Here is a 24,177-nt window from a genome sequence, read left to right as displayed (position 1 = left end):
CGACTGCAGGCGGGAGAAGATCTAATCTAATCTCATCTCCGCGTCCGCAAAAATTTGGTGAGAACCACCGGCACATGCATGCGCCCCGTCGTTCTTTCCCAACCAACCTTAAACATGGCAGGCCCCAAGGTGCATGATGGTGCTGTCACTGGCCCAGTGAGCAAGCGGCAAAAAATACAGAGTAATGCCGAAGAGAGCTCTGCGCCACTCGTCCGCCAGTCCAAGATATTTGCGCCGTTCAGAGTAAGCTCCACCGGCGTCCTCGTCAAGTTTTGCGCACGACTGACCGAACATAGACAGTAGGCCTTGTGTCGCCAACCAATGTTCCCTTCACCTCGCTTCCGCTTGGAAAGACTACCTTCCAAATCACAACCTCTGTCGGCCGCTCCCTTCAGACTTATGATCTCAAGCGCGGTCTCAACCTCGTCTTCATAACCCGCCCGCAGACTCCCGAGGATATCACAGCAACGCTAGCATGGAAAAAGCTTGTCTTTGCAGCCTGGTCTGGCGCAGAGAGCGAATCTGAGCGCGGCGTCTGGGTTTTCCAGCGCGGAAAGAAGGTTGGCGAGCTAGAGCTACCTCGTGGTGGCATTGAGCGCATCACGAGACTGGTCGTCCTTGGAGAATGGATCGTGGGATGCGGCAGCACCAAGATTGACGTCTGGAGAACAGCGACTTTGGAACACTACACTTCTCTCCAGGGCGCCTCTGCCAGTGAACTCTCGGGCTGCATCTGCAACATGCCCACCTATCTCAACAAAATCTTCGTCGGGCGAAAAGATGGATCCGTCGAGATATGGAATATCAGCACCGGAAAGCTATTGTATACGCTCCTTCCACCCGCCGCAGACTTTGGTTCCGTGACCGCACTGCAGCCGACGCCAGCCCTGTCGCTCCTCGCCATCGCATACGAATCGGGTCCTGTTACGATACATGATGTACGTGCGGATAAGGAGGTAATGCGCTTGAACACAGGTGGCTCGCAGAAGCACCCAGTGACGTCCATTTCCTTCAGGACCGATGGTTTGGGCGCTGGGAATGATGGTCGCGAAGACGGTGTTATGGCGACGGCTAGCAGCGACAGCGGCGACATTGCATTTTGGGATCTCAACAAGGGTGGTCGTAAGACAGGTACCTTGCGAGGAGCTCACAGTCCACCCCCGTCTGCAAGCGGTGGTGTCGGTGGAGGTATCAGCAAGATCGAGTTTCTGGCTGGGCAGGCCGTCATTGTATCGAGTGGCTTGGACAACGCGCTGAAAAGTTGGATCTTTGACGAAACCCCCTTCTCACCTGTACCGCGCATCCTACATTCTCGCGGCGGACATGCGGCGCCAGTCTCGACCCTCCGTTTCCTCCCTTCCAACTCGGATGGCTCTGATGATGTTGGCAAATGGCTTCTTAGCGCGAGCAAAGACCGTAGTCTATGGGGCTGGAGTCTGCGACGAGATGGACAAAGCACAGAGCTCAGTCAGGGAGCCATTCAGAAGAAGGCCAAGAAGATGGGTCTGTTGGCCGGAAATGATGAGACATCGAGGAACTATAACAGGTTGGAAGATCTCAAGGCTCCCGCTATCACCTGTATGGCGTGTTGTCTCAATCGCGACGGTGGCGTGGGGGCAATGCCTGGCGTGACTGGCATCTGGAACAACTCATCCAAGATCAAAGGACAACCCAAAAAAGCCACAGAGGTCAACATGACTGGATGGGAGAGCATTGTTACCGGACACGCTGGTGATAAGAAGGCGAGAACCTGGTTCTGGGGCCGCAAACGAGCAGGAAGATGGGCGTTCGATACAGGCGACGGAACCGAGGTCAAGAGTGTCGCAGTCTCAGCCTGCGGCACTTTTGCTTTGATTGGCTCTGCTGGGGGTTCCATTGACATGTACAACCTTCAATCTGGCCAATTTCGACGAAGATTTCCCGCTCGACTCACTCCGGTGGAGGCAAAGCGGTACAAACTGCAACAATTACAGGCCCAGGACGTCGCCGATGATTCTCCACGCAAGTATGCAAAGGGAGAAGGCAAACACAAGGGAGCTATTACCGGACTTGCTGTAGACGGCCTGAACCGCACGCTTATAAGTTGCTCGGATGATGGCAAAGTGAAGGTGAGTGAAGCATCCCTTTTAGCTGGGTAATACTGACATTTGATAAAGTTCTGGGACTTTGCTACAGGTATCCTACTGCACGAGATCGACTGGTATCCCATGACCAAGATACTTGGCATCCGCTATCATCGAAACAGTGATCTGATAGCGTTGAGCTGTGACGATAGCTCCATTCGGGTATTGGACATTACGACTAAGAAGCTTATTCGAGAGCTCTGGACATCTCGATCCCATGCTGAGCTGCAAACACTCGACTATACATTTTCGAGCGATGGTCGATGGATCATCTCTGCTGCATCAGACTCTACTGTCAGGGTCTGGGATCTACCGACTGGCCATCTCATCGACGCAATGAGGCTACCAAGGAAATGCAACACAATGGCCTTTTCACCTTCTGGCGAATTCCTCGCCACTGGGCTCGAAGGGGAGGTTGGTGTGCACATCTGGACGAATCGAACGCTCTTCACGCATGTATCGACACGCCAGATAACAGAGGACGACATTGCCACAGTCAGCGCACCTACAGCATCCGGCGAGGGTGGTGTTGCTGTTGTTGAAGCTGCCACTGAAGAGCAGTCAGAAGACGCAGATGGTGACGAGGTTACCGTTCCGATCATGGATCAGCTTAGTGACAAGATTACGACTCTCAGTCTAGTCCCAAAGTCTCGTTGGCAAACGTTGTTACACCTCGACGTAATCCGTGCTCGCAACAAACCGAAAGAAGCCCCCAAGGCACCAGAGAAAGCCCCATTCTTCTTACCATCTGTCGGCCAAACCCAGACAAAAGGAGCAGAGACCGATGCCCTTACGTCACTCGATCAAGATCCAAAGTCTCGCATATCCAGCTCCGCGCTTGCTTCGCGTTCTAGCGCCGCCACAGCTACAGATGAGTTCAGTCGCCACCTTGCGCATGCAGCCGAAACCGCTGAATATACGCCTCTCCTATCCCATCTTGCTTTGCTTCCACCTTCTGCCGCCGATATCGCAATTCGCACCCTTGACACTACCGAACCATACACAGAGCTACGGACGTTCACCGAGGCGCTCACGGCACGATTGAGACAACGTCGAGACTACGAGCTTGTACAGGCATGGATGAGTGTTTTCTTGCGACTACATGGGGATATTGTTGTCAAAGACGCTGAACTAGTGGGGCAATTGAGGAAATGGCAAGAGGAAGCAAAGAGGGAAAGAGAGAGGGTGGGTGGACTTGTTGGGTATAGCGTAGGCGTTGTGGGATGGGTTAGGAGTACAAGGTGAGCCATGAATGGACAATCGAAAAGTTGTTTAAGCACGTTTACCGCACGAGCTGTTGTTCGGAGTTGCCGGCACTCCCTTGGTATGTGTGGTCGCACAAAACTGAAGTCCCCATTCCTTCGCTTTCGGATCAAATCTCAGACCTGCATTATCGCATTACTATACCTACTATGGCATACGTCATGTTTCCCACAAAGGTGTCCATGGTTTTGACGCTCGGTCGTGCCTTCCCTTGTGGCAGCTACCGACGAACACGCAAAGTAGGATCTTATCACGTGCCCGTTCACATGCGGATCAAAACGACCGCATTTTGCTACGCCTTCGATGTAGCCTTTGCGCCTGCTTGTTCGTATTAAGACATATCTTATCATAGAGTTGGTTGTCGAGTCCGCATGTTACGGTCTTGCCGCTCGGTCGTCCCTTCCTTATCACCTCAAAACAAGCCACCATTACGGCTAGCGCGGCGAACCAGCTCCAAGCCGTGGGGTTAAAAAACATTCCCTTGCAACTACAAACTTCCCTTTTCGCATTGCATATCTTGTCTTGCAAATCGCGTTATCTCTGAGCAATATTCATCTTTCAATATCCAATCTTTGCCCCTGCAGATCTTCCATCCTTGTGTAACTAATCCACAATGCTTGCACAACAGGCCAAGCAAATTGACACCACTCGCGCAGACAGCGGCCGAACGTCTCCATCCAGAAAAGGGGAGAAACCCCCGACAACTTACATGTTTATCGACTCTAGCAACGGCGGTATCAATGCAAAACCAGACAAGGTCGTCAGGTCCTTCGTTATGAAGTCAGCTCGCAACAAGAAGCCTTGGAGTACTAGACCAAAGAGCCCGAAATCGGAATCGACTTCGAATATCAAGGCGAGTCGAGGGACTTCATGTCGTTATAACGCACCACCTCAAGCTAGCAACACCCATGCACTGGGGTGCGGCTCGCCTCTGATGCCCTTGGAGAAGTGGACGGTTACATCGCGAAGTAGCAGCAGGAGCAACAGTGTATTTTCCAGTAACAGCAGTACTTGGACGGGTAATAGTCCCGTGTCCAGGTACACCAGTCCATGTGCAGAGAACAACTATGCAGACGAAGCTTTCAACTTACCAAATACTGAACGACCCTCACTGTCAAGCCAGAGCACCCTCTTCATACGCTCACTAGGATCGTTTGACTGCCTATCAGTGCAACTGGACACCAAAACGAAGTATCTACTTCATCAGTGTAAGTTGGGATATCAGCGCATGTTTGTTTTTCACTAACAAGAATAGTTGTTCAAATGTCCACACCACGCCTGTTACCTATAGATCTACACAGATTCTCAGAAGTAGCAGCTACAGAGTGGATTTCCGCTTGTATCCATAGCCCTATGGGAGCTCCTTTCGTCTACGCAGCACTTACCCCCGCATCTCGGGCTACGAAGATCGATACAGACGCTTATAAATAGCGTGCCATCTCCGAAGTCAACAGGCTGCTTTCCGATCCGAGCAAAAGCACAGATGATACAACTATCGCTACTGTTCTCATCCTGCTTGCGCTAGAGGAAGCCGATCTTGCAGACCTAGGGAAGAAGGGAGATGATAGAAGGTGTAGCGTGAGTGTGAGCAATGCTCATCTCAGTGGATTGCGGACGATGATAGCGCAGAGAGGTGGGCTTGCTGCACTGAATGGAAATCGATGTTTGCAGGCGTTCATTCTCATGTGAGTTCGTCTTAGAAGGTCCCCAATTCCTAGAGGATACTCTCGCTTCTTGTCTTCCTCTGAATCTTTTGGCGAGTGTTTGCTAACAGTTTATAGGCACAGCATCGCTCAATCAATCACAACTTTTAAGCGACCCTACGCGCTTCTAGTCAGCGCAAACAAGCAGATAGACGACTACGCTACTCTCTCATTTCATTCACCACATTCTTTCACGAACATGCTACGGCAATTTCACAATCTTGGCATTGACCGTGGGCTATTCAACATCACTCCTACAATTGCAGTTTTCATTTCTGACCTTACAAGCTGGTACGATACTGGAAATTGTCCAGTCGACCCCTTGGATCTACAAAAGCACGCGAGTCTCCTACTATACAGACTCTTCAATTGGTACGATAACAACCAGTATGACCGGAACCAACACGATAATTCCCAGTCGACTGTCAGTGAGAGCATCTGTCTCGCTCTTATTATTTTCATGGTTGTCGCCCCAGAGCCAAATGCGCAGCCCCTTGGTTGCCGTCTCTCACGAGTTACGACGAAGCTCCAAGACACTGCAGCACATACCCATCTACAAATGGTCCAGCGCCCCTGACCTCTTATTCTGGACACTCACGATCGGTGCCTTGGGAGCGAAAAGCATGTCCAAATGCTTCCGAGCCAACTCTGGTCAGAACACTTTGCCATATTTCTCGCAATACTGTCGCAACGTTGTTGGTCTACAAGCGATATTCTCCAGCGATCAAATGCTCGAGCGCATGAAGAGCTGCGTATAGGTACCTTGTAACCTTGATGAAAGAGTGAAGAGACTGTGGATGAACATGGGACTCTGCAGGGCAGAAGTGCTCGATGCTGAAGACATGAGCACAAGCAGCGAGGGAGAGCGCGAACAAATTGACGATGAATACACCGTAGGCCAAAGTACAGCGATGAGATTTTTCGGCAACGATGGGAAACGTTGAATGGGGGAAAAGCGTGGTAGGATAGTAGAATCAAACGGCTCAGACAATTTCCTACATCCCCACTTTTTATCTCAACATCCAGAGATAGGGGAAGTGTCCCTTATAAGAGGAGTCTCTTGGGCACGCTCTTCCCAGTTTTTGATATCAGGTTCCAGCATCATGAGTAGCCCAGGCATCATCTTCGCCATCTCGTTCCCTGGGTCTAGCCAAATACTTGGCGCAGAACTATACGGTTGCAGACCCCCTTTCGCACGACGTAGTGCATAGGCTGGATGTGTAGATCCGTATTCTTCAGTGTATGCTTCATAGTCTATTGGTGGGAGAGTGTGTGCTTTCTTGGATGATGGTGGTGACTGGGATGGTACGGTGGTACATGTATCGTGAGATTGCTTCATGTCTTTGTCGGATTCAGACCAAATAGATGAACCAAACATGTGAATCGTGATATGAACCTTGTTTTTTTGTGTGAAGTGGTCTTGTTGTGTAGTGTGCCTGTGTTTTTTTCAGTGGATATCGTCGCGTCTTGTTTGTATCCTGTACTTGACTTGACAGTGATCACCTTCTCGCCCACATAACCAGTGGCGAAGCCCTTCTTATGTTTGAGGGAAGCATAAAAAAAATTCGATAATACCAGTGCTGCACAGATACCTAGCCCATGACACAGACCTCCGTCGTCCCGCAGCATGCAAGTCCAACCGTTCACTCCCAGCTCGCATGACAGCCCACATGAGTCATGAAACCTGCTTCCGTATGTCTACAGAACATTTTGAAGAACTGCACAATGTATTCCCAGCAGGTTTATCAGATCGTTCCTTCCGAGGATGACCAACTTACCATCTTTTCTCTGCAACATCTGCAACCAACCTCACTACATCAATACAGCGATTTCCTCTTCATCTTTTCTTCTTGAATACTAAACATACGTCGAGATGGCATACTTACTCCTCCCCTCGGATACAACGACTGAGTCAGTCCAGGAAACACATACACCCCAAACTATTCCTATTCGGTTTGCTGGAACGACAAGTGGAGATATGGCGTACAACTACAACCCCATCGAACATAGCAGCGAGGAAAGCGAGACTAGGAGATCTGGTGGAATCATATATGCAGACCTGTACGAGCCCTATGAAGTGGAAGCTGCGGTGCCTACGCCTTTGGTGTGGGAGAAACAGGCCCGCGCCCCAGCTGCTCAAGCTCTACCTTCAAGACCAACGGAAGCTCATATCCGCCGTTCTTACAGCGATCCTTCTCCATATCGGGGTGCTAGGGTTCAACAGCATCGTGGTAGTGGTGGTGTTGCATCCTCATCTACAGGACGAGTCACCCGTCAATCACAATCACTCCAAGCACGACCACAACCACTTCCCCATGACGAGCCAACCCCCCAAGCTCCTTCACTATTAACATATCACACACCACAAAACCTTGACTGGCATGACACTACACGTCGTCCCAACCCTCGCCCTCAACTCCATCTCTCACACATCCCAACACGCGACTACGAACGCCCTTCCTATGGCCCTCTGTGCTCCCCTCTCACACACAACGAAAATTTTTTTGACGACACGATCTTCACACCCTTTACCGCAGACTCCGCTGTGAGCCTCCGCCCTACCCGCCGCCGTGCTTCCGACGCTGGTGCCCGTCAGAACCGCATCTCACTTGCGCCTTTGGAGGCGCAGTATATGCGACGTGATATACAGGGGTTTAGGGTACTTTCTACGACGTTGGGTCGTCTTAAGCACATGGGTAGGGTGGTTGCTGAGGGTTTTTGGAAGGATCGGCCTTGAGAGGGGTTTTGTGGGGTTTTGTGGGGTTTTATGGGGTGAGTGAGACATGAAGGGGTTGGGGCTGGGAATTGGAGGTTTGAGATGTCTTGAGGAATTTCGCAACAGTGTCTGACTTGTAGAGGTTGAACTGTCGTGGATTGATTGGTTTAAGTGCAATTGTGGAGGATCATTCTCATATTTATGCGCGTGAATGCTGTAGAGAAGTGAACAGTGAATAGAACAGTGATAGTTACGGCAGCTTAGATGTATGTCTATCTGAATGAAGTTTGTTTACCGCGCAGAGAAGCTTCACACGTTTTAATCCACTGCGAAAACATGTTTCTTAGACTGAATTCCTGCTTGTACGATCTGAGACGGGGGGAAACACATCCCAAATATATGACTTCTCAGCAACGCCAACATGCACCATTGTACCCACAACCAGATTTGATCAAGACCACTAGCCTCACCCAAAGACACCGATCTACGCTCGCAAGCAGGTATACACAGAAGCAGAAAAGATAGTGGTATACCGGTATGCCTAACCTTCTAACTAGATGCTTTTTCTCCTAGTATCCCTAGTCATCCTCCCTACCCGTAAAGAAAGCCCAATTCAACCTTACCTCACCAGCCACAACAGCACATCAAACCCCACTCACGGACATGCTATGCTGTAAACGCCCAAATAGCCGTAACGGCCGTACCCTACCGCACGAATCCCCACCCCACTGCATAACCCCCACCGCACGCACCCTCAACACCAAACCCAAATCTCACGATATTGCCGTGCATAGTCTATCCCTACTACCACGTACATCCGAGGCTCGGACGAGCCGTGATCGCCTCATGTCAATCAATACCCGTGGCCCCCACTTTTTACCCTGCAGGAAAAACACAAATTCCTGCCTGGTCCCGTGGATGGCCAATGCATGCATGCAGTAGAAAGAAATGACATGATGGAAAACTTTTCCACGATAGTGGTAGAAAATTCTAGTCTGGGAGGCTAGGAGCAAGGAGCCACCACCGGGCATGTTCGGCGAAAGAAAAGTTTCCCGTCATGGTGTGGTTGGCGCAGGTGCGGGAAGGGCAAATGTTTGCTAGAAAGGGGTTTCCGGCTGCTGGTTTGATTGCTGGGATGGTCTTTAGTGCAAATTGAGATTTGCGGTAACTAGAGTTGCGGACTACGTATGCGTGGATAAGTTGATGGTGGTGAGATTTTTTCCCTCTTTACTAAGCTGTCCAAGCTATCGAAACGGAGGAAGGGGTTTTCTTCGTACGAACTGCGAAGGTCGTGCTTGCCTCGGCACGGGATGACGCGAGGGTAAATTTCATCATCCGTTTGGCCAGAAAGCAAATAAAAAACTGCCGTCATGATTACCCAGATATATTCGGCTTGTAGTTAGTCCACCCTCTCATGCACATGTGAAAAACACGGTGGGTCGGACAGTCGGAAATCAGAAGCCGGACAAGATCGGAACACCACGGCAATGTCGAGAGACCGAAAAACCGATGTATCTCGTATATCCAATATAGCAACGGCAGGTGACAAGTCGTTCGTGGCTTGCGGTACTTACCCGAGGAAACCGTTATCCATGGCAGCCGGCTGTAAGTCACATGATCGGCTATGTCAGCAGCCGTGGATGGCATAGGATAGTTTTCCGATGAGAAAGGGAGAACAGCATGTGAAAACCAGGTTTTGATCCATAATTAGCGAGCGCCCGCCGGCCCAATCGGATCCACCCATGGCGATAGCGGGCTGAGACCCTGGTTTGCGACGATCGACGGAAACCATGTCACATCGAATCGCGCGGTGTCAGAATCGCTTATCGAACATGGATCGGTCGAGACCTTCCGCAACCTTCGCGATGAGCGCACAGAGCTGCTTATGATCGGAGGATATAGCAGCATCTGGGCACCTGGGAGTCCAGGAGAAACCAAGAGAAACCGATGACTTGTTCATCTGGCGTCTTGAGACATGGCGGCTGATCCTATACTATTCCTTCCCTTATCTTGTCGCTTAACAAGTTAATCCCCGGAGCTGACATGATCTACAAGACAGCTTGCTACTACTCTTCTATTGGAGAGGATGCGTTAAGCCTCACCTCGTCGTCCCTGCCGGATGCAGCAAGGTCTAGAATCCTGCAAGACAATCCAACATGACAAGGCGCTCCATGCTGAGTGAGAAGCCCCTTTGCATGCTTCCCAGTAAAGGAAGTATATATCAGCATAGTTGGTTGTTGAGCGTGGGCCTGTTTCACCAACATTGGAGGGACGCTTGGTTGAGCGTTGTCCACGATTGTTGGTGTTGATGACGGGGCCATTTTGTCGCGTAGACGAGTTGATGGCGGGATCGGGATTCGTCTGAAGCACATGGCCCTTTTCCCTGTTTGACGTGACAAAAAGCGCGGGACCTAGCATCAAGGTTATGAAGGCAGCGGCGTCTGGTAAGAGTAAGCTTGCGGTCCAGAACACAAAATCAAGGTGTTGAGTTGGCATTGTTGCCAGCTCACCGTCGCTGCAGCGACTGGTACGTGGTAGTGTAGCGGTGTCCGTAATGGGTAAAGCAGGGTTTCGCTTCATTCAAAGCCCTGCGTATTCCGTGTGTCGTATAGCTGAGCGAGCTACGCGCGAGCTGAGTACTTGTTTCAGTTCCGCCCGTCCATCAGCCAGACACAAGGCAGCGTGGCATAAACATGGTGAATGAGCTAGTTGGGCCATGTCGTGCTTGTACCGTTGTGGTGTGTCTAGTATACGTGTCTAATCAATCCAAGACCAACCCACGGCTGAAACACGGTGCTATTGCGCACATGGATAATGATAGTATTCGTCAAAAGTCCATGGCTGCGCACAGTCGTGTTTGGAATGTTCCGTAACATGGCTGGACCGAAATTTGTTTGATTCTCACACTTTGTTGTGGTGTTTCGAGAAAAGCACCGTGGAGTATCACCGCCGCCGCTATCGCCCGCGACACAGTGGAGCGTGGGGAAAGGGAGAGATGGTGATCAGCGCTGTAACTTCCTGATGCAACTTGTGACAAGCTGTGGATTGTGGAGAGGGAGGGAGGGGCTTGGCTCTTGCGTGATTCAAGGAGGTCCCTGAGCACATGGACTCCGCGCGTCGCGATGCCATGGTCGGGTTACTGTACCAGTACCATACCAAGATTTGAGCGGAGTAAAGTGGAAGATGTCATGTCTTGGGTACACGGATCATCCGCTTTCTCAATGATCCGCCTTCCGTGGTGCAGACTATTTTCCCGTGTTTCGACCGAGCGGAACACCAGACGTTGACCGAACTTGGTCGATCTCTTCTTCCATCGGAGGTTTACAAGTCCCGAACTCGTACTCGTGTCCACACGCAGCGCAATCTTCTCGGACCATCACAAATTCTGTGTGCCGACCGGTTGCAAGCGGCAGGGCTTTGCATACGCATGCTCCAGGCAGTCATGTCTAGGATTAGGCAATCACTTCGTTGGTCATCTGGGCGGTGCGTGGGGCAGTGCGGTCAGTGAGTACGCATCAGCAACAAAGTCTCTGATCGCGTCTGCATGCGGGGACGCGAGTAAAAAGGGAGATCATATCGCCTCACCGGAAGCGGCCTTTCAGCAGGAAAGCGATGCGACGAAAGCGTCACTTTGAACTATGCGAGGCGCCCCTCGGCGACTTGGAGCCGCGGGCCCGCGACGCGAAGCTCCTCGCCCTGTGATGCGGGGACCAGGGTCTGACGCACTGTGCAAAAGTCGGTCAACCCCCAAATTTTTACGGCAGAACGGGTATGACTGGGCAAATTGCGCATCGCAAAGCGAGCACCACGGATATGCGTCGTGTGCCGTACATGCTGCTGGTTGTCATGCGTATGAGGGAGGGGTGCCTGTGACTGAGGGTGACATGGCCTGATTAGCATGCAGCGTGCAGAGATAGCGAATGCGTCACCTGAGAGAAAAGTGTGGTGGAGTTTGTTTTCTTGGAGGTCGATCAATATGATGATGATTTAATTTTCTAGCTATGACGGGAGCCTCAACCAACTGGTCTCGGGAGATCTCAGACCGTTCGCCACAGAAATTCCCCCCCACTGTCCATGTTCCTTCTAATCGTGCAACGTAGAGTAGAGTAGAGTAGAATAACTTCCGGATATCGTCGCGAACCCATGCCACTGCCGTGTGGTATATGCCAACAGTAAAAAGAGAGGATATATAGTGCCCAAACAAATAAACGCCACGCTATGTTGTAAAGAAATCGCTCGCTCGCTGAAAAATGCTGTATCAAAATCAAAAGGTCGGAACATGTTGGTGTGCTGGCCTAGTAACTTGTGATGAGCGGCGCGCTTGTGTCCATGAACAGCGGGTGGTCGTCTTCGAGGTATTGCGGTTGTGACTTTGCGTCGTAGAAGGAAGTGGTGAGCATGGCTTCCTTGTCCGAGAAGTTGAGTGTGGTTTGCGGGGGCGATGCGAGGGGTGTATCGTCGTCCGACTCCTCTTCGTAGGTGAGCTCGGGTGGTGATTGCGACTGGGATGGCACGCGGGTGAGAGCGAGGTCGGCAACATCGTCCATGTCATCGTAGAATTCGTCCTCGTCCTCGGAGTCCTCGTCAACTTCCATGGTGCTGATCTGAACCGGTGATTGAGCGATGCGGCGCGGTATAGGGATCATGTCGAAGTCGTCGTCGTCCTCTGACTCGGAGTCTGATTCTTCGTCGTCGTCCTCTTCAGCAATGCTGTCGGCCCACTGGATGTGTCGGGACTCCTCAGCCTTGGAGGCCTTGGACATGGTCTGGTTGAACCATTGCTCTTGCTGGCGTTCGGCGTCTTGGAGTTCGATCATGAGGCTGTCGAGAAGGTTTGCGTGTCCAACAAGTAGGCGGAGGTCGTGGTCGGCCCTGCATGCCTCCTTGCCCAGCTTGGAGCGGGCAGAGGCGGCAATGTAGTAGGTTTGGGTGAGAGACATCTTCTGCTTCTTCTGTGGTGGTGAAGAGACAAAGTGGGAGCGAGTGGTCTCGGCGGTGAAAGGCTCAAAGGAAGATTGAATGCGGAGGTGTGATGAGGAAGGCATGTTTAAAGTGTGTGTAGGCAGATATATGATTGCCTAAAAAAAAAGTGTGAGTCAGTTTGGTCTATGACTGTAGACAGGACGAGGGTTCACGAACCTTAATAGAGGAGCCAGTAGATGGAAGGTGATCCGAGCTTGCAGTATTCCCGAGATGGTTGATGTAATATGTAGCAGATCAGAATGATGAGCAGTCGATGTCAAGCTGGGGCAGTCGTGTTTAAAGATGTGTCTGTGGGATGGAGTGATGATGGTGGCTTCTGAAGCGCGGGCAAGCGTGTTTCTTATGTTTCCCTGACGCATGAAGGATGACCACGATGGTTAACGGGGTGCTCGGAATTATTGGCATGTTTCCACCGCTCTTGGCCGAGTCGGTGAGCTAACACACTATGATTCACAAAGGCTGCAGGGGTGGTAGCGCGGCTTACCATGCCCCGTCGCCGTCGGTCGTAAAGACTTTCGCCCGCATCCACCTGTACGGGCGTTACGAAAGCGGAGACCGGAGCTTGGGCGGATATACAGACTTGCCATGTTAATAATCACAGAGGGCGTGGTCGGCGTTTACTGTGTCGCGATGCATGCCATCACTCACCCGGTGCAGCCATCACGCTGGCCGAGTCATCGGCCTTGACTGCACATGGCACTCTTTCGCTCTCGCTTTCTGACCAGGACACTATCAATTTTTGCTTTTCACCTCCCCCTTGCTAACGACAGCTTGGGCGGTGCGCTGTCCAGCTAGAGCTTAGGGGTGCTTGGGCGAAATTGAAATTTGACGCTGCCTGGTGCCTTGCCTGGCTGCCTGGTGTTCCAGGATGCGCTGTCGTAAGGCTAAGCCACGGGCCTCTCCACCACCAGAGCGGTCAGCCCTTTCATCTGTGGCTGTCAGAACGTGGCCCCGTCGGCGTCGCGTTTAGTGGGTCAGCTACACCCTTCATTGCCATTGTACCGTACACTGCCTATGCGGTTGGGTTGCGCGTGCCATGGAATTGCCGACCTGGACGCGAGGCTGTCGGGCCCGAGGTAGCTGAATGGGCTCCTGGCGACTGAATGGGCTCTCTCTATTCCCCTAATCAGGCTTACACCGCGAAACCAAGATGCAAGGCGCAGGCGGACAAACTATGCCAACTGTTAGCACCCAAACCTGTCCACTGCGCCCGGAACCGTTCATGACTGTTAGTCGTCATCTCCGTCGGCCACTGGGAACCATGGTTTCCACGCCTGCCTAGTAACAACCAAGTCGGCATTTCGGCTCTCTGAGCGCTTTCGTCCGGCCACGCCATCTCGTCATTTCACAAAGACACATAACGTTACCCCCGCCTCAGCCAAAACAAATCACAAAGGGACAAGCTGTCTAATCAAACCCCATCACCAAACCAGGGCCGTCTAGCTACTCTAACGCCGCGATTACAAAATCTCCCATCTGCCTCCATCTAAGAGCGCGCATGCCATTGGTGGAGCCCTGGCTTTGTCATGGCTGCTGAAAAATGCCGTCTGACAAAGCCCCCCACCAACCCTGCATACTGAACCTCCCGATATCAATGACATGATCATGCGCGCAAGTCTTCCGACATCATGCCAATATTCCATCTTGACTGCTCCGCAATCGGATGCAGATGGATTTCGCTTCATTTTGCGCGACGGCATTTTCGCATTCAAACCATGTTGAGATTTACGCCGTCGTATCATTGCCATACTCAGGAACAAACAAAGCGGTGACCACTGCGCTTACCCACGTCTGCTGTAGTACCCGTCTCCGCTCCGCCTATCCACTGCACCGGCTCCGAGCGCGGGCGTGCTTTCAGGACGAACGATCCTAAACGAGAAAAGCTGATTCGGTACCTATACCGGATTGTAACTGTGCGCTGCATTCGTCCAGCAGTGCACCGCCTTTTTGTCGTACGAAATGTATCGACCCAAGCTAGCTGCAAATCAATATCCGTTGTTTTGGTCCTCCCCTAACTTCACCGCTGAACCTGTACGAGGCTGACCACGAGATGGCACGCCCGACGGACTGCGGTCTACGTATATGCAAGCTGCGGCGCTGTAGCAACGCAATCCTGCCATGTTACTTCACTACTAACGACGGATATATGAACCGTCCGTCTGCCAAGCAGGGTATTTGAGTCTTGGGCGCCTCAGCCACCACCTGTCCACGACGACCAGAACCTCGCGTCAAAACCTCCTCACGAAGACCGCTCAACACGATTGCACAGTCAGCACGTACATTCCTTAGCGCTGCAGTTGTTTGTCGCGGAAAACACTCGGCCGCCAGCTTATTGGCATCAGTGCTGAATCATCCCACCTCACAACAATGACAGACAGCCTTAGCGGCATGAGACTTTGCTACAAGGTTACCGGATCCGACGGGTTTAAGGAAAAACGCTCACAGGGACTAGCGGCCAGTATGTAAGCCGTCAACTTCACATTTATCTCCGGGAATACTCCAGAAGACGCAATGGTTTGACAGGATGCTGAATAACCACCAATACCCTGCAGTCCTACAGCTGCAGCTTGTCTCGTCTGCATACTCTGACGCACCTTCACTAAGCCATAACATCCCGCCGGTCCTGTTTGCAATGTGGAATATCTGTCTAGGTTTTGCCTGAAGCGTTTTGCTAACGCTTTCGCATTGAAGGGCTTGGCGCGATTCGTCCCGACCCTCACCGGCTTCCATGCATCACTAAGCATCGGTTTCCCTGTATTGATTCCCCATACTTGCCTGTCACCAACGTGGAAGAATGTCACATCTTTGTTTCTTCCCTGTCGGCGATGCGACAATCGTACGAACAGTGCATGAAGATCTAGGCTCATACGAAACTTGGCAGAATTGACTTTTCAGGCATCGTACTCAACATCTTATCGTCAATGCTTAGTGAGGACCGCTTGCTAGCATCGAGCTTTCATCAGCGGTTCCACAAGCCTCCGGCCTCAGAGATGTCATGCTTCCATGTCTACACATGCTAACGCTCGAGGCCATGTTACGATCGTGGCAAATGTCGTCAGTGACTTCCAGCACCGGCGTCGCCGGACTCACCGACGTTCAAAAGCAAGGAACTCGACAACACACTTTCAGGGTCCGGTCCATCTAACATTTGTATTCAACAAAAACTCAATGCAAATGTGGAGATGACGGTACCGAAGCGGCACCGAACGACACAGGGGTGGGCAGAAGAAATATGAACTCCAAAGCCTGCCTAGAAACATTGCCCTGGAGTAAGGGCACATGAAAGAGCGGTGTCCAGGCTAGAGTTCATTTTCGCAAAACCATCGATACCGTCCATCTATCATGGCCCACCGCATTGAAACGGTGAACATGAATCCTGTGTCCACCCACTCAACATACGCCACATGCAAAAAGCTGGCGATCTATCCTGGTCGAATACGCGTTCTTCGTATATTCGTCTCTGTCCTTTTTCCTCGCCCTCTCATTTGATTTGGACCCAACAACTAATTCAATAGCTTACGAGGCTCTAGATGAACGTGATTGGTTGTCTTTCGAAATCTTGATTGGCATCGCCATTCGCCTACAATATCGCTTTCGCTCTCGGGTTGACACTCGAGACACTGTTGAGTGATATGCTCGTCGATAAGAACCAGATCAGAATCCGGGTTTTCTTTGAAATCTACGCGAGCCGTAGTATCCTGAGTATCTACATCTCGACTGCACCGATTGCGAAACCTCATCTGGGACGGGGTGTAGTCACTCACTGCAGCTTCCACTCCCACTGCGATAGGTGATCCACACAGCGATTTGAGACATGGCATGATAGATGGTATCTCCGAGAAAATTTCCATACCTCTTAGTCCTGCAGCGCACAATACGCAAGCTGCGGTTAACACCATGGATACGGACATGCAAAGCAAGGGCACCGTACGATGGGTTTTGCGCCGGAGAGTTGAAGTTGTACGACTATGGCGCCGACAAAAATTCGGAACCCCAGCCGGAACATAAACGACAAGTACCTTGTCAACAGGGTAGCGTACAATGCAACAGCATGCTAGTGGGCAAAATATCATCTATTCACCGGAGACGGCGCGTCGGAGCAATAAGTGCACGCATGAAGTGCTCGCTTGGATAAACGAACCACACCGTGATGGTATCGGAGATGGATGTCATCTGTCAAACCATACTGGGTTATTGAGTGATTACGAGATTTGTTGTTGGAAGGCAACGCGAGAAACAAGGTTCTGGGAGAAATGTTTGACAGCGGCGGCATGGTCGTGGTAGTGCTTACTACGGGCCGTAGCCTGTTACTGATCGTGAAACTGCTGGCTTATTGGTGGTAATATATACTTCAAACTCGTCACGGCCGTATGTACCTCGCTTACACGACGAGGAGTTGTATGCGGCAGGATGCGATATCCGGGCCTCGTGAACTTTGTGTTTCCAGAGGCTAATGTCATGGCGAAGTATGGTTTACGAGTCGATCGTTGGCATTTGCTCCCCACATCATTAGTTACGCTTGTTTTCACGGCTCATCTGGTACTTTCTTGGTATTGTAATTTCAAGCAACCGACGCTGCTGCCAACGGGGACTTTGCTGGACTATCTTACGAAACAAACAGGTGTTCACGAACATTGGTCGTACTCGCATGCGTGTTGGAGATTCACGTAATGTCTGTTGGCGAAGACACCAAAGCAGATTCAGGGACTGAGGTAGGGATGAGTGCCATGGAATAACATGCACGGTAGTGATGGTCGCACAAAAACATTTATTCCAGAACATATGCATAGTGACTATACAAATTTTCAACCGCATATCTCTGTTCAAGAACACTTGTAATAAGTCTGATGTCAACAACAGAAAGTACCCCACGTGGTACGCGGGTCTGTGGCGTTGCTAGGGTTGGCTAGCGCGCAACCCTGATCACAACAAACATTGCATGTGCGTATGTCAACACCAGCCCTACCGCACTCCGCATACAGCGTCACTCACCGACAAATTGCAAACAGATCGACTGCAGCGTTATCGCGTAGATACAACATACAATGGCCGACCCGGGTATGTTCTCGGTGCGCCGCCAAGTAAGTTTATGACGATGACACCCCCCTCTTTTGTCGCATCTCGCTATCGCGTTGAACTTGTCCCTAACAACACGCGCAGACTCTGGGCCCCGTCACCAACAACGTCTCCGCGATTCCCATGCCTGCGTCAGCTATGAAGCGGACCAGTTCCATCAACAATGGGCAACAACATCAGTTCCCGCCAAACCATGCGCGGTCGCAAAGTGGAAGTAGAATGTCCCTCGCGCCCGGTCGCCCAAGTCAGCCCCTCTTCGGACGCTCCTCATCCGGTACAAACCTCGCCGAAGGATTTCAATCGGTGCATCGCAATTCCACAAGCAACTTTGGTGCAAGCAGTGCTCGCAAGAGCTTCGCACCTGGCGCCTCCATGTTCCAGACACCAGCACCGTCATCTTCAGCTCCAACATTTGAGCAAAGCGCACAGCGACGAAGCAGTGTCTTCAAATCACGACAATCACATGGACCTGGTCAATCGGGCGTTAAGCAGTCTTTCTTTCAGACGGCGCCAATGCCCTCGGTTCCCCCCACGGATCCGCGACGCCTGAAGGATGCAAGTACGCGCGCACACATGGCTCAGGAACTACTCGAATATCTAACGCAAAACAACTTTGAGATGGAGTCCAAGCATGTACTGTCGAACAAGGCTATGACATCACCCACACAAAAGGACTTCAACTGCATGTTTCAATGGCTCTACAACCGCATCGATCCCAGCTACAGGTTCCAGAAGTCAATCGATCAGGAAGTCCCAGTATTACTGAAGCAAATGCGCTACCCTTTCGAGAAGTCCATTATGAAATCGCAGATTGCGGCGGTTGGTGGTAACAACTGGTACACCTTCCTCGGTCTGTTGCATTGGATGATGCAGCTAGCGCGTCTCATGCAGGCATACGAGGCTGGTACCTACGATGATGCATGCTTTGAGGCTGGATACGACGTCTCTGGTGACCGCATAATCTTCGACTTTCTGTCAGATGCCTACAGCACATGGCTTTCAGCAGAAGACGATGATGATGACGAAGAGGCACAAAAGAAGCACATGGAGCCCCACATCAGAGCCATGGCTGCAAAGTTCGACGCAGCAAACGCTCAGCACCATGAGCAAGTCAGTTTGTTGGAGGCTGAGCACAAATACCTTCAAGACCAGATTGAAGAGCTAGGAAAGTCTGGCCCAAGGATTCAAAAGCTCGAGGAGCAGATCAGGATTCTGGAAGAAGACCGCGTCAAGTTCGAAAACTACAACAACTCCATGGAGGGCAAGGTCCAAAAGTACACCGATCGCTGCTCGTTCCTAGAGAAGTCAATCGAGGAGATCGAGGCTGAGCTTGAGGCTTCCGAGAAGGAGCAGCAAGAACTCCAGGCCATCATCGACGGCCGAGGCATGACTATCGCAGATATTGACCGCATGGCAAATGAAAGGGATCGCCTTGATACTTCCCTCCAAGCGACATCCGCACGACTAGAAGAGTCGAAGAAGCGTGTGGCAGAAAAGGAATTGATCGCATCACGCAAACTGGATGAGCTCGAACAAACCATTGAGCGATACAACAACCTTGGCTACCAGATTGGCGTCATACCTTCCACAGCCGTCAACGCGAAGGGACAAGACTATGAGCTTGTCCTTACCATAACCGACGGACCCAATTTCTCTGGGTCACAAATGGGCGGCTCATCACAAGATGCCTCCGATCGTCTACTACACGACGCAGGTACAGGCTACTCGCCAGCCCATCTCCTCAACCTCGACCTTCGCGGCACGGTCAAGGCCAACATCCTGGCCCTCCGCAAGGAGATTGCAGAGCGTCGCAACCAAGCCCTAGAAGCCGACATGAACAACCACGATCTGCTCGACAAGATCAAAGAAGCCATGGACGACAAGCAAGCCGAAGTCGAAGCCCTCGGCCACCGCGTTGCTCAAGCCGAAGAAGAACTCGAAAAGCTTCGTGAGATCACAAACACACAAAAGAGCCAGTCAGACGCTCAAATCGAACGCATGGAGAAGGAACTAGGTCGCATGCGCAGCGGCTTAGGTGAATCAGTCCAACTCATGGTCCAACGTGAGATGGCCGTTAACATTGAGTAAGTTTCCTTTGTATTCATACCCAAAATCGCCGTTGCTAACACCCATCCCTCAGATACGAACAACTCCAACTCCGCGCCAATGCCCTCCGCGAAGAACTACACACGGAGATTGAGCGCATGCTTGACGACATTGTCCGCTTCAAACTCCACGTCCAAAAGAGTCTGGAGGAGTACGAGCAGTTCATCGCTGACGAAGTTGAGCGCAGCTGCGAAGAGCAGGATGCACTTGCTGAAGATGGCGAGGAGCAGGATGAGGATGAGGAGATGGTTGATGAGGAGTAAGAAAGACATTCTTTTACTTCTTGTTGTACCGTTTCTTTCGTCGTTGTTGTTGAGACGGACACGAGTGTAACGATTTTTGTGTAATGATGTCCAAGTGTCATGATGGCGTTTTTCGGTCAAACTGGCTGGCTGGTTGGCGGTGTTGTACAAATGTCGGCGGCGCTCCGTTTTTTTTTTTGGATATAAACACACATTTGTGCGCTTTTGTCTGGGAGTTACGGGGGACTAGTGCTGTTCCCCTTTTGCTTACGATTTACAACCCTTTCTGAGATACCTCTTTACCCTTTTTTGGCAAATTCAATTGTTCATAACGCACATCGACTTGGACCCGGTATCAAACTTGTTAGTTCAAAATGAGGAGGTATAATGGTGTTACATGTGTATATTCATACACTTGATACTTGTAGTTGTCTGTACTAAGTGAAGTAGGAACGGGTATCTAATATCTCCTCATCAGCACAAACAACATCCGCATCCGCCCATCCACTCCCAAACCACATGGTTAACCCTATCCAGCCAATAAACCCCTCCCACTCGTCATCATCATATTACTCAGCAACTCAACCTGGCTCCTCAAGCTCGCCATCTCAATAGTCTTCTCCTTGACCTCCTTTGTCTTCTCCGTTAACAACCGCCTCAACTCTGCATTCTCCAGCCGTAGCTGCTCCACTTCACTTGCTACCATCATTCCTGAATGGGCTGGTGTGGGAGGTATGTCGTTGAGCAGAGGGTCGATGCGGGGGTCTTGTCGAGGGGCCGTGAACTTGGGAGCTGAGGTTTTGGTGGCGAGGAGCGATGTGGGCTGGTATATGCTGGGTGGAGGGGGTTGTGGTAGTCTGGAGGGTGGAAGTGGGGCTCGGTGGGTATGCTCGGCTTGCTGTGGTCGTGGTTGCGGGTTGGGAGCGGGTGCTTCGTCGGGTGTAGTAGCGTCGTGAGGTTCGACTTGGACTTCGGCTTCGTCATCTGAGCTGTTGATGCCGTCACCGATTTGTTGACCTGCGGCTTTACGGGCTCTCTTGATCTGGGCTCGTATGTTGTATACGTCGCGTTTGAATATGTGTATGCCTGGGAGCCGTGCCTGCAGGACTTCGACTGTGCGGCCGACGCCTCGATCGCGGCCTTGGTTTGTTTCGCCTCTACGTAGCATTTCCTGCTCGACAATTTTCCAGACGAGACCTCCGCGTTCGAGACTATGCATGTGCTTGTTGGCTGTTGATGATGATGATGATGATGCTCCTCCGGCTTCTTCCTCATCGGCCTCTGCTTCCGCTTCTGCGTCTTCCTGAACGTCCTTACTGTCAGTGAGGTTTAATCTCGCAAGCTCCTCCTTTGCAGTGACACCCCCAACTCCGATGCGACCGCCGACAACGCCCCACGTGCGCTTGCGCTGTACAGCCCACCCCGCACTCTCACGCCCCGCGTGGTTGTGTTGGGGTTCCCCAACACGCAATAGCCAAGTCCCGTCTTCCTGCTTCTTGCCCTCAATCCACATCTTACATCCCGTCTTATAGCTGACCCTGTTCTTCCGGACCCTCGTCTCGGCCGTCAGTTTGTGGGTGTTCTTTGGCTGGCCATAGCAAACACAGGCCAACTTTATCCGCGACCGGTTCTTGGCCGTGGTATTAATACTAAGCGCGTATCCGTGTTCTGAGGCGTGTGATTGCGCAAACTCGTGCAGGGCCTGCCATGACGCGTGGACCGAGTTTGGGGGCGGGAGCATACTGTAATGGCCTTCAGACGTGTCGTCAGTGGCGGGCAGCGGCGGCGGCGCTGGGGTATGCTGGATGCCTAGGTAGGGCGGGTCGGTCGCTGGGTTGTTATTCATAAAGTCATGTTGTTTATCGGGCACCGAGTGATGTAACGCCGAGGACTTTGTCGGCGTGTCGTCAGGGGAATAGCTGTCCTCGCGCCGCTGGCCGCTGTCGGGCATGTTGGCGGATGGTTGCGCATTGACACTGGGCTCATAGCCGGCCATGTCGACATGTTGGGCAGCGACATGATGCCGTGAAGCCGAGAAGGTATGATAAGGCAGCTGTGGGGTCGTGATTGCGTTACGGTGGTTGTACGTCGGGCCTTGGTCGAAGTTGGGACGACGACGGAAAGTGGCTGCCGTCATGGTTGGTTTGATATGGAGCACTCCTACTTGGTGCTACGTTCCGAATCAGGGTTCAACCTTGTGAACTGCGGGCGGGGCTGATAGTCAGCGCGTAGTCAGCGCACATCGTAATCCAACTCAAAAGTTTGCATTGCGCATTGTCCGTCCATGTGACCTTGAGTGCAAAGGACGGTGTGCCTGTGGATACCATGTTTTTCGGACATGTCGCCAATTGGTCCTCAGACCCTTGGTAGAGGGGCTTTACAACAACACAAGCAAATCATGACCTAATATCCAGCCTTGCATAATTGTCCATTGCTCATTTCGGTATCCCCTCATTAGCTCGCCCACTGTTCGTTACCACACAAGTACGCTACACGTATAATCCATCCTTCAATCCCTCAGTGTGACATCCACCCACATATCCTTGATCTCCCATAGCCCCAGCGAGTTGAACGTCTTCCATGGCTCCAACGGATACGTCAAAGCAAGATCGAAATGCCGTAGCAACTCAAACACACACTTATGTATCTCGAGCAAAGCAATATTCCGTCCCAAGCAGAGCCATCGACCGTAACCAAAAATCAAATCATTGGTCCTTGTCATTCTCGCCAAACGCTCCTTCGCCTCATCGTCGCTGGTGTCGAAGAGCCAGCGTTCCGGTCGGAAGGCGGCGCAGTCTTCACCATAGAGGGATGGGTTGTTGCGATGCATTGTCCAAGCTGAGTAGCCGATCAACGTGCCGCCAGGTATGAAGCACTCCTTGTTATCGATAGTCACAACGTCGCCTTCGTCGGGTGTCACTCGGGAAAAGATGTTAGCAACCGGTGGGTGTACCTGGACGATACAGTCAGTTTCCTTTATGAACATGTTGATCTAGGCTTCTAGACTTACCCGCATTGCTTCTCGAATAACAGCACCTAGGTATGGTAGGCGACGCACTTCAGCATCCGATATTACCTCAGGAGGTGCGGGAGCAAGGCCTCTCTTGACTGTCTCATCAACTTCAGCCCGCAACTTTGCATACACACGTGGATGGCTCATGATATGGAGGAGAATAACCCGTATAGCAGCTGAAGTGGTATCAGAGCCAGCTAAGATTTGTTCAAAGACCTCTTGGACTATCACCACATGGTCAGCTACTGCTTGTGTACGCATCAAGATGCATGGACTTACAAAGATCGTCACCCGATACACCATGACGGACAAACGATGCAAACATGTCAGACTTGCCGTCAGTTGGCTTTAGGCTTCTGGATTCAACAATCTTGCGTGCTTGAGCCATCATGTTTCCAAACCCAGTGGCGTCGTTCTCCGAAGGACTAATCGCCGGCCCAATGACAGGCATGTTCTTGAGCCAGCTTATGCCCAAGGCGAATGCCGTATTACCAATCTTAAGGCCCTCCTCACTTGACTGAACATAGTTCCTAAGGTCTTTGTCTGCCTTTAGATCACCAAATGCCTCTCCCAGCCCAACGTGACTGATGACATCTAGGGTGAAGAACGGGATCTTCTCAGCCAAGTCCATGGGTCTTGAGGGCTTAGTCGAGGCCGTGGAAGACGCATACTTGCGTACTAGTTCAACGAGTTCTTTGACATGAACATCTATAGAGGGCTCCAAGTCCGGGTTCTCTTTGCCGGCATACTATTAGTCGTCAGTCAATTGCTTGGTCTTGTCTACGTTGTGGTCGGTTTAGTCGCTTACCCCAGACGTCATCTTCTTTCGTCTCGCATCGTGCCTATCATTGTCACACTCGGTGAAGATATTGTCCTTTCCGGGCTCAAAGCGGGCAGCATGATAGTACCACGTGGATCTCCTGTACGGCGAGCGCACAGCATTAATTCGCGT

General features: G+C 51.6%; 7 protein-coding genes across 7 annotated transcripts; 3 read left to right on the top strand and 4 right to left on the bottom strand.

Annotated features, from left to right (window-relative positions):
* Positions 1–114: 114 nt before the first annotated feature.
* PtrM4_147850 (WD40 repeat protein) lies at positions 115–3,368 on the top strand (the record flags this gene model as incomplete). Its single annotated transcript, XM_001938742.2, has 3 exons — positions 115–243; positions 297–2,108; positions 2,157–3,368. The coding sequence occupies 3 exons, from the start codon at positions 115–117 to the stop codon at positions 3,366–3,368; spliced, it is 3,153 nt and encodes a 1,050-aa protein (XP_001938777.1).
* A 631-nt stretch (positions 3,369–3,999) lies between these two features.
* Positions 4,000–5,666, top strand: PtrM4_147840 (Fungal-trans-2 domain containing protein; the record flags this gene model as incomplete). The annotated part of the gene is made up of 4 exons (XM_066109928.1): positions 4,000–4,594; positions 4,642–4,754; positions 4,818–5,071; positions 5,168–5,666. The coding sequence occupies 4 exons, from the start codon at positions 4,000–4,002 to the stop codon at positions 5,664–5,666; spliced, it is 1,461 nt and encodes a 486-aa protein (XP_065959911.1).
* Positions 5,667–7,182: 1,516 nt separating this feature from the next.
* Positions 7,183–7,290, bottom strand: PtrM4_147830 (uncharacterized protein; the record flags this gene model as incomplete). The annotated part of the gene is made up of 1 exon (XM_066109927.1): positions 7,183–7,290. The coding sequence occupies one exon, from the start codon at positions 7,288–7,290 to the stop codon at positions 7,183–7,185; it is 108 nt and encodes a 35-aa protein (XP_065959910.1).
* A 4,810-nt stretch (positions 7,291–12,100) lies between these two features.
* On the bottom strand, positions 12,101–12,850 carry PtrM4_147820 (Tymo-45kd-70kd multi-domain protein; the record flags this gene model as incomplete). The annotated part of the gene is made up of 1 exon (XM_001938744.2): positions 12,101–12,850. One exon carries the CDS (start codon positions 12,848–12,850, stop codon positions 12,101–12,103), a length of 750 nt encoding a protein of 249 aa, XP_001938779.1.
* A 4,983-nt stretch (positions 12,851–17,833) lies between these two features.
* PtrM4_147810 (HEC-Ndc80p family protein) lies at positions 17,834–20,151 on the top strand (the record flags this gene model as incomplete). The annotated part of the gene is made up of 4 exons (XM_066109926.1): positions 17,834–17,869; positions 17,949–19,948; positions 20,005–20,121; positions 20,148–20,151. The coding sequence occupies 4 exons, from the start codon at positions 17,834–17,836 to the stop codon at positions 20,149–20,151; spliced, it is 2,157 nt and encodes a 718-aa protein (XP_065959909.1).
* A 590-nt stretch (positions 20,152–20,741) lies between these two features.
* Positions 20,742–22,349, bottom strand: PtrM4_147800 (FAR1 multi-domain protein; the record flags this gene model as incomplete). The annotated part of the gene is made up of 2 exons (XM_066109925.1): positions 20,742–21,352; positions 21,530–22,349. 2 exons carry the CDS (start codon positions 22,347–22,349, stop codon positions 20,742–20,744), a joined length of 1,431 nt encoding a protein of 476 aa, XP_065959908.1.
* Positions 22,350–22,721: 372 nt separating this feature from the next.
* PtrM4_147790 (CypX, Cytochrome P450) lies at positions 22,722–23,856 on the bottom strand (the record flags this gene model as incomplete). The annotated part of the gene is made up of 3 exons (XM_001938749.2): positions 22,722–23,165; positions 23,223–23,449; positions 23,505–23,856. 3 exons carry the CDS (start codon positions 23,854–23,856, stop codon positions 22,722–22,724), a joined length of 1,023 nt encoding a protein of 340 aa, XP_001938784.2.
* Between the last annotated feature and the right edge of the window lie 321 nt (positions 23,857–24,177).

This window comes from Pyrenophora tritici-repentis, chromosome 9 (genome assembly GCF_003171515.1).
Source record: "Pyrenophora tritici-repentis strain M4 chromosome 9, whole genome shotgun sequence".
NCBI lineage: Eukaryota > Fungi > Ascomycota > Dothideomycetes > Pleosporales > Pleosporaceae > Pyrenophora > Pyrenophora tritici-repentis.
This window is presented reverse-complemented; position numbering and strand designations above follow the sequence as displayed.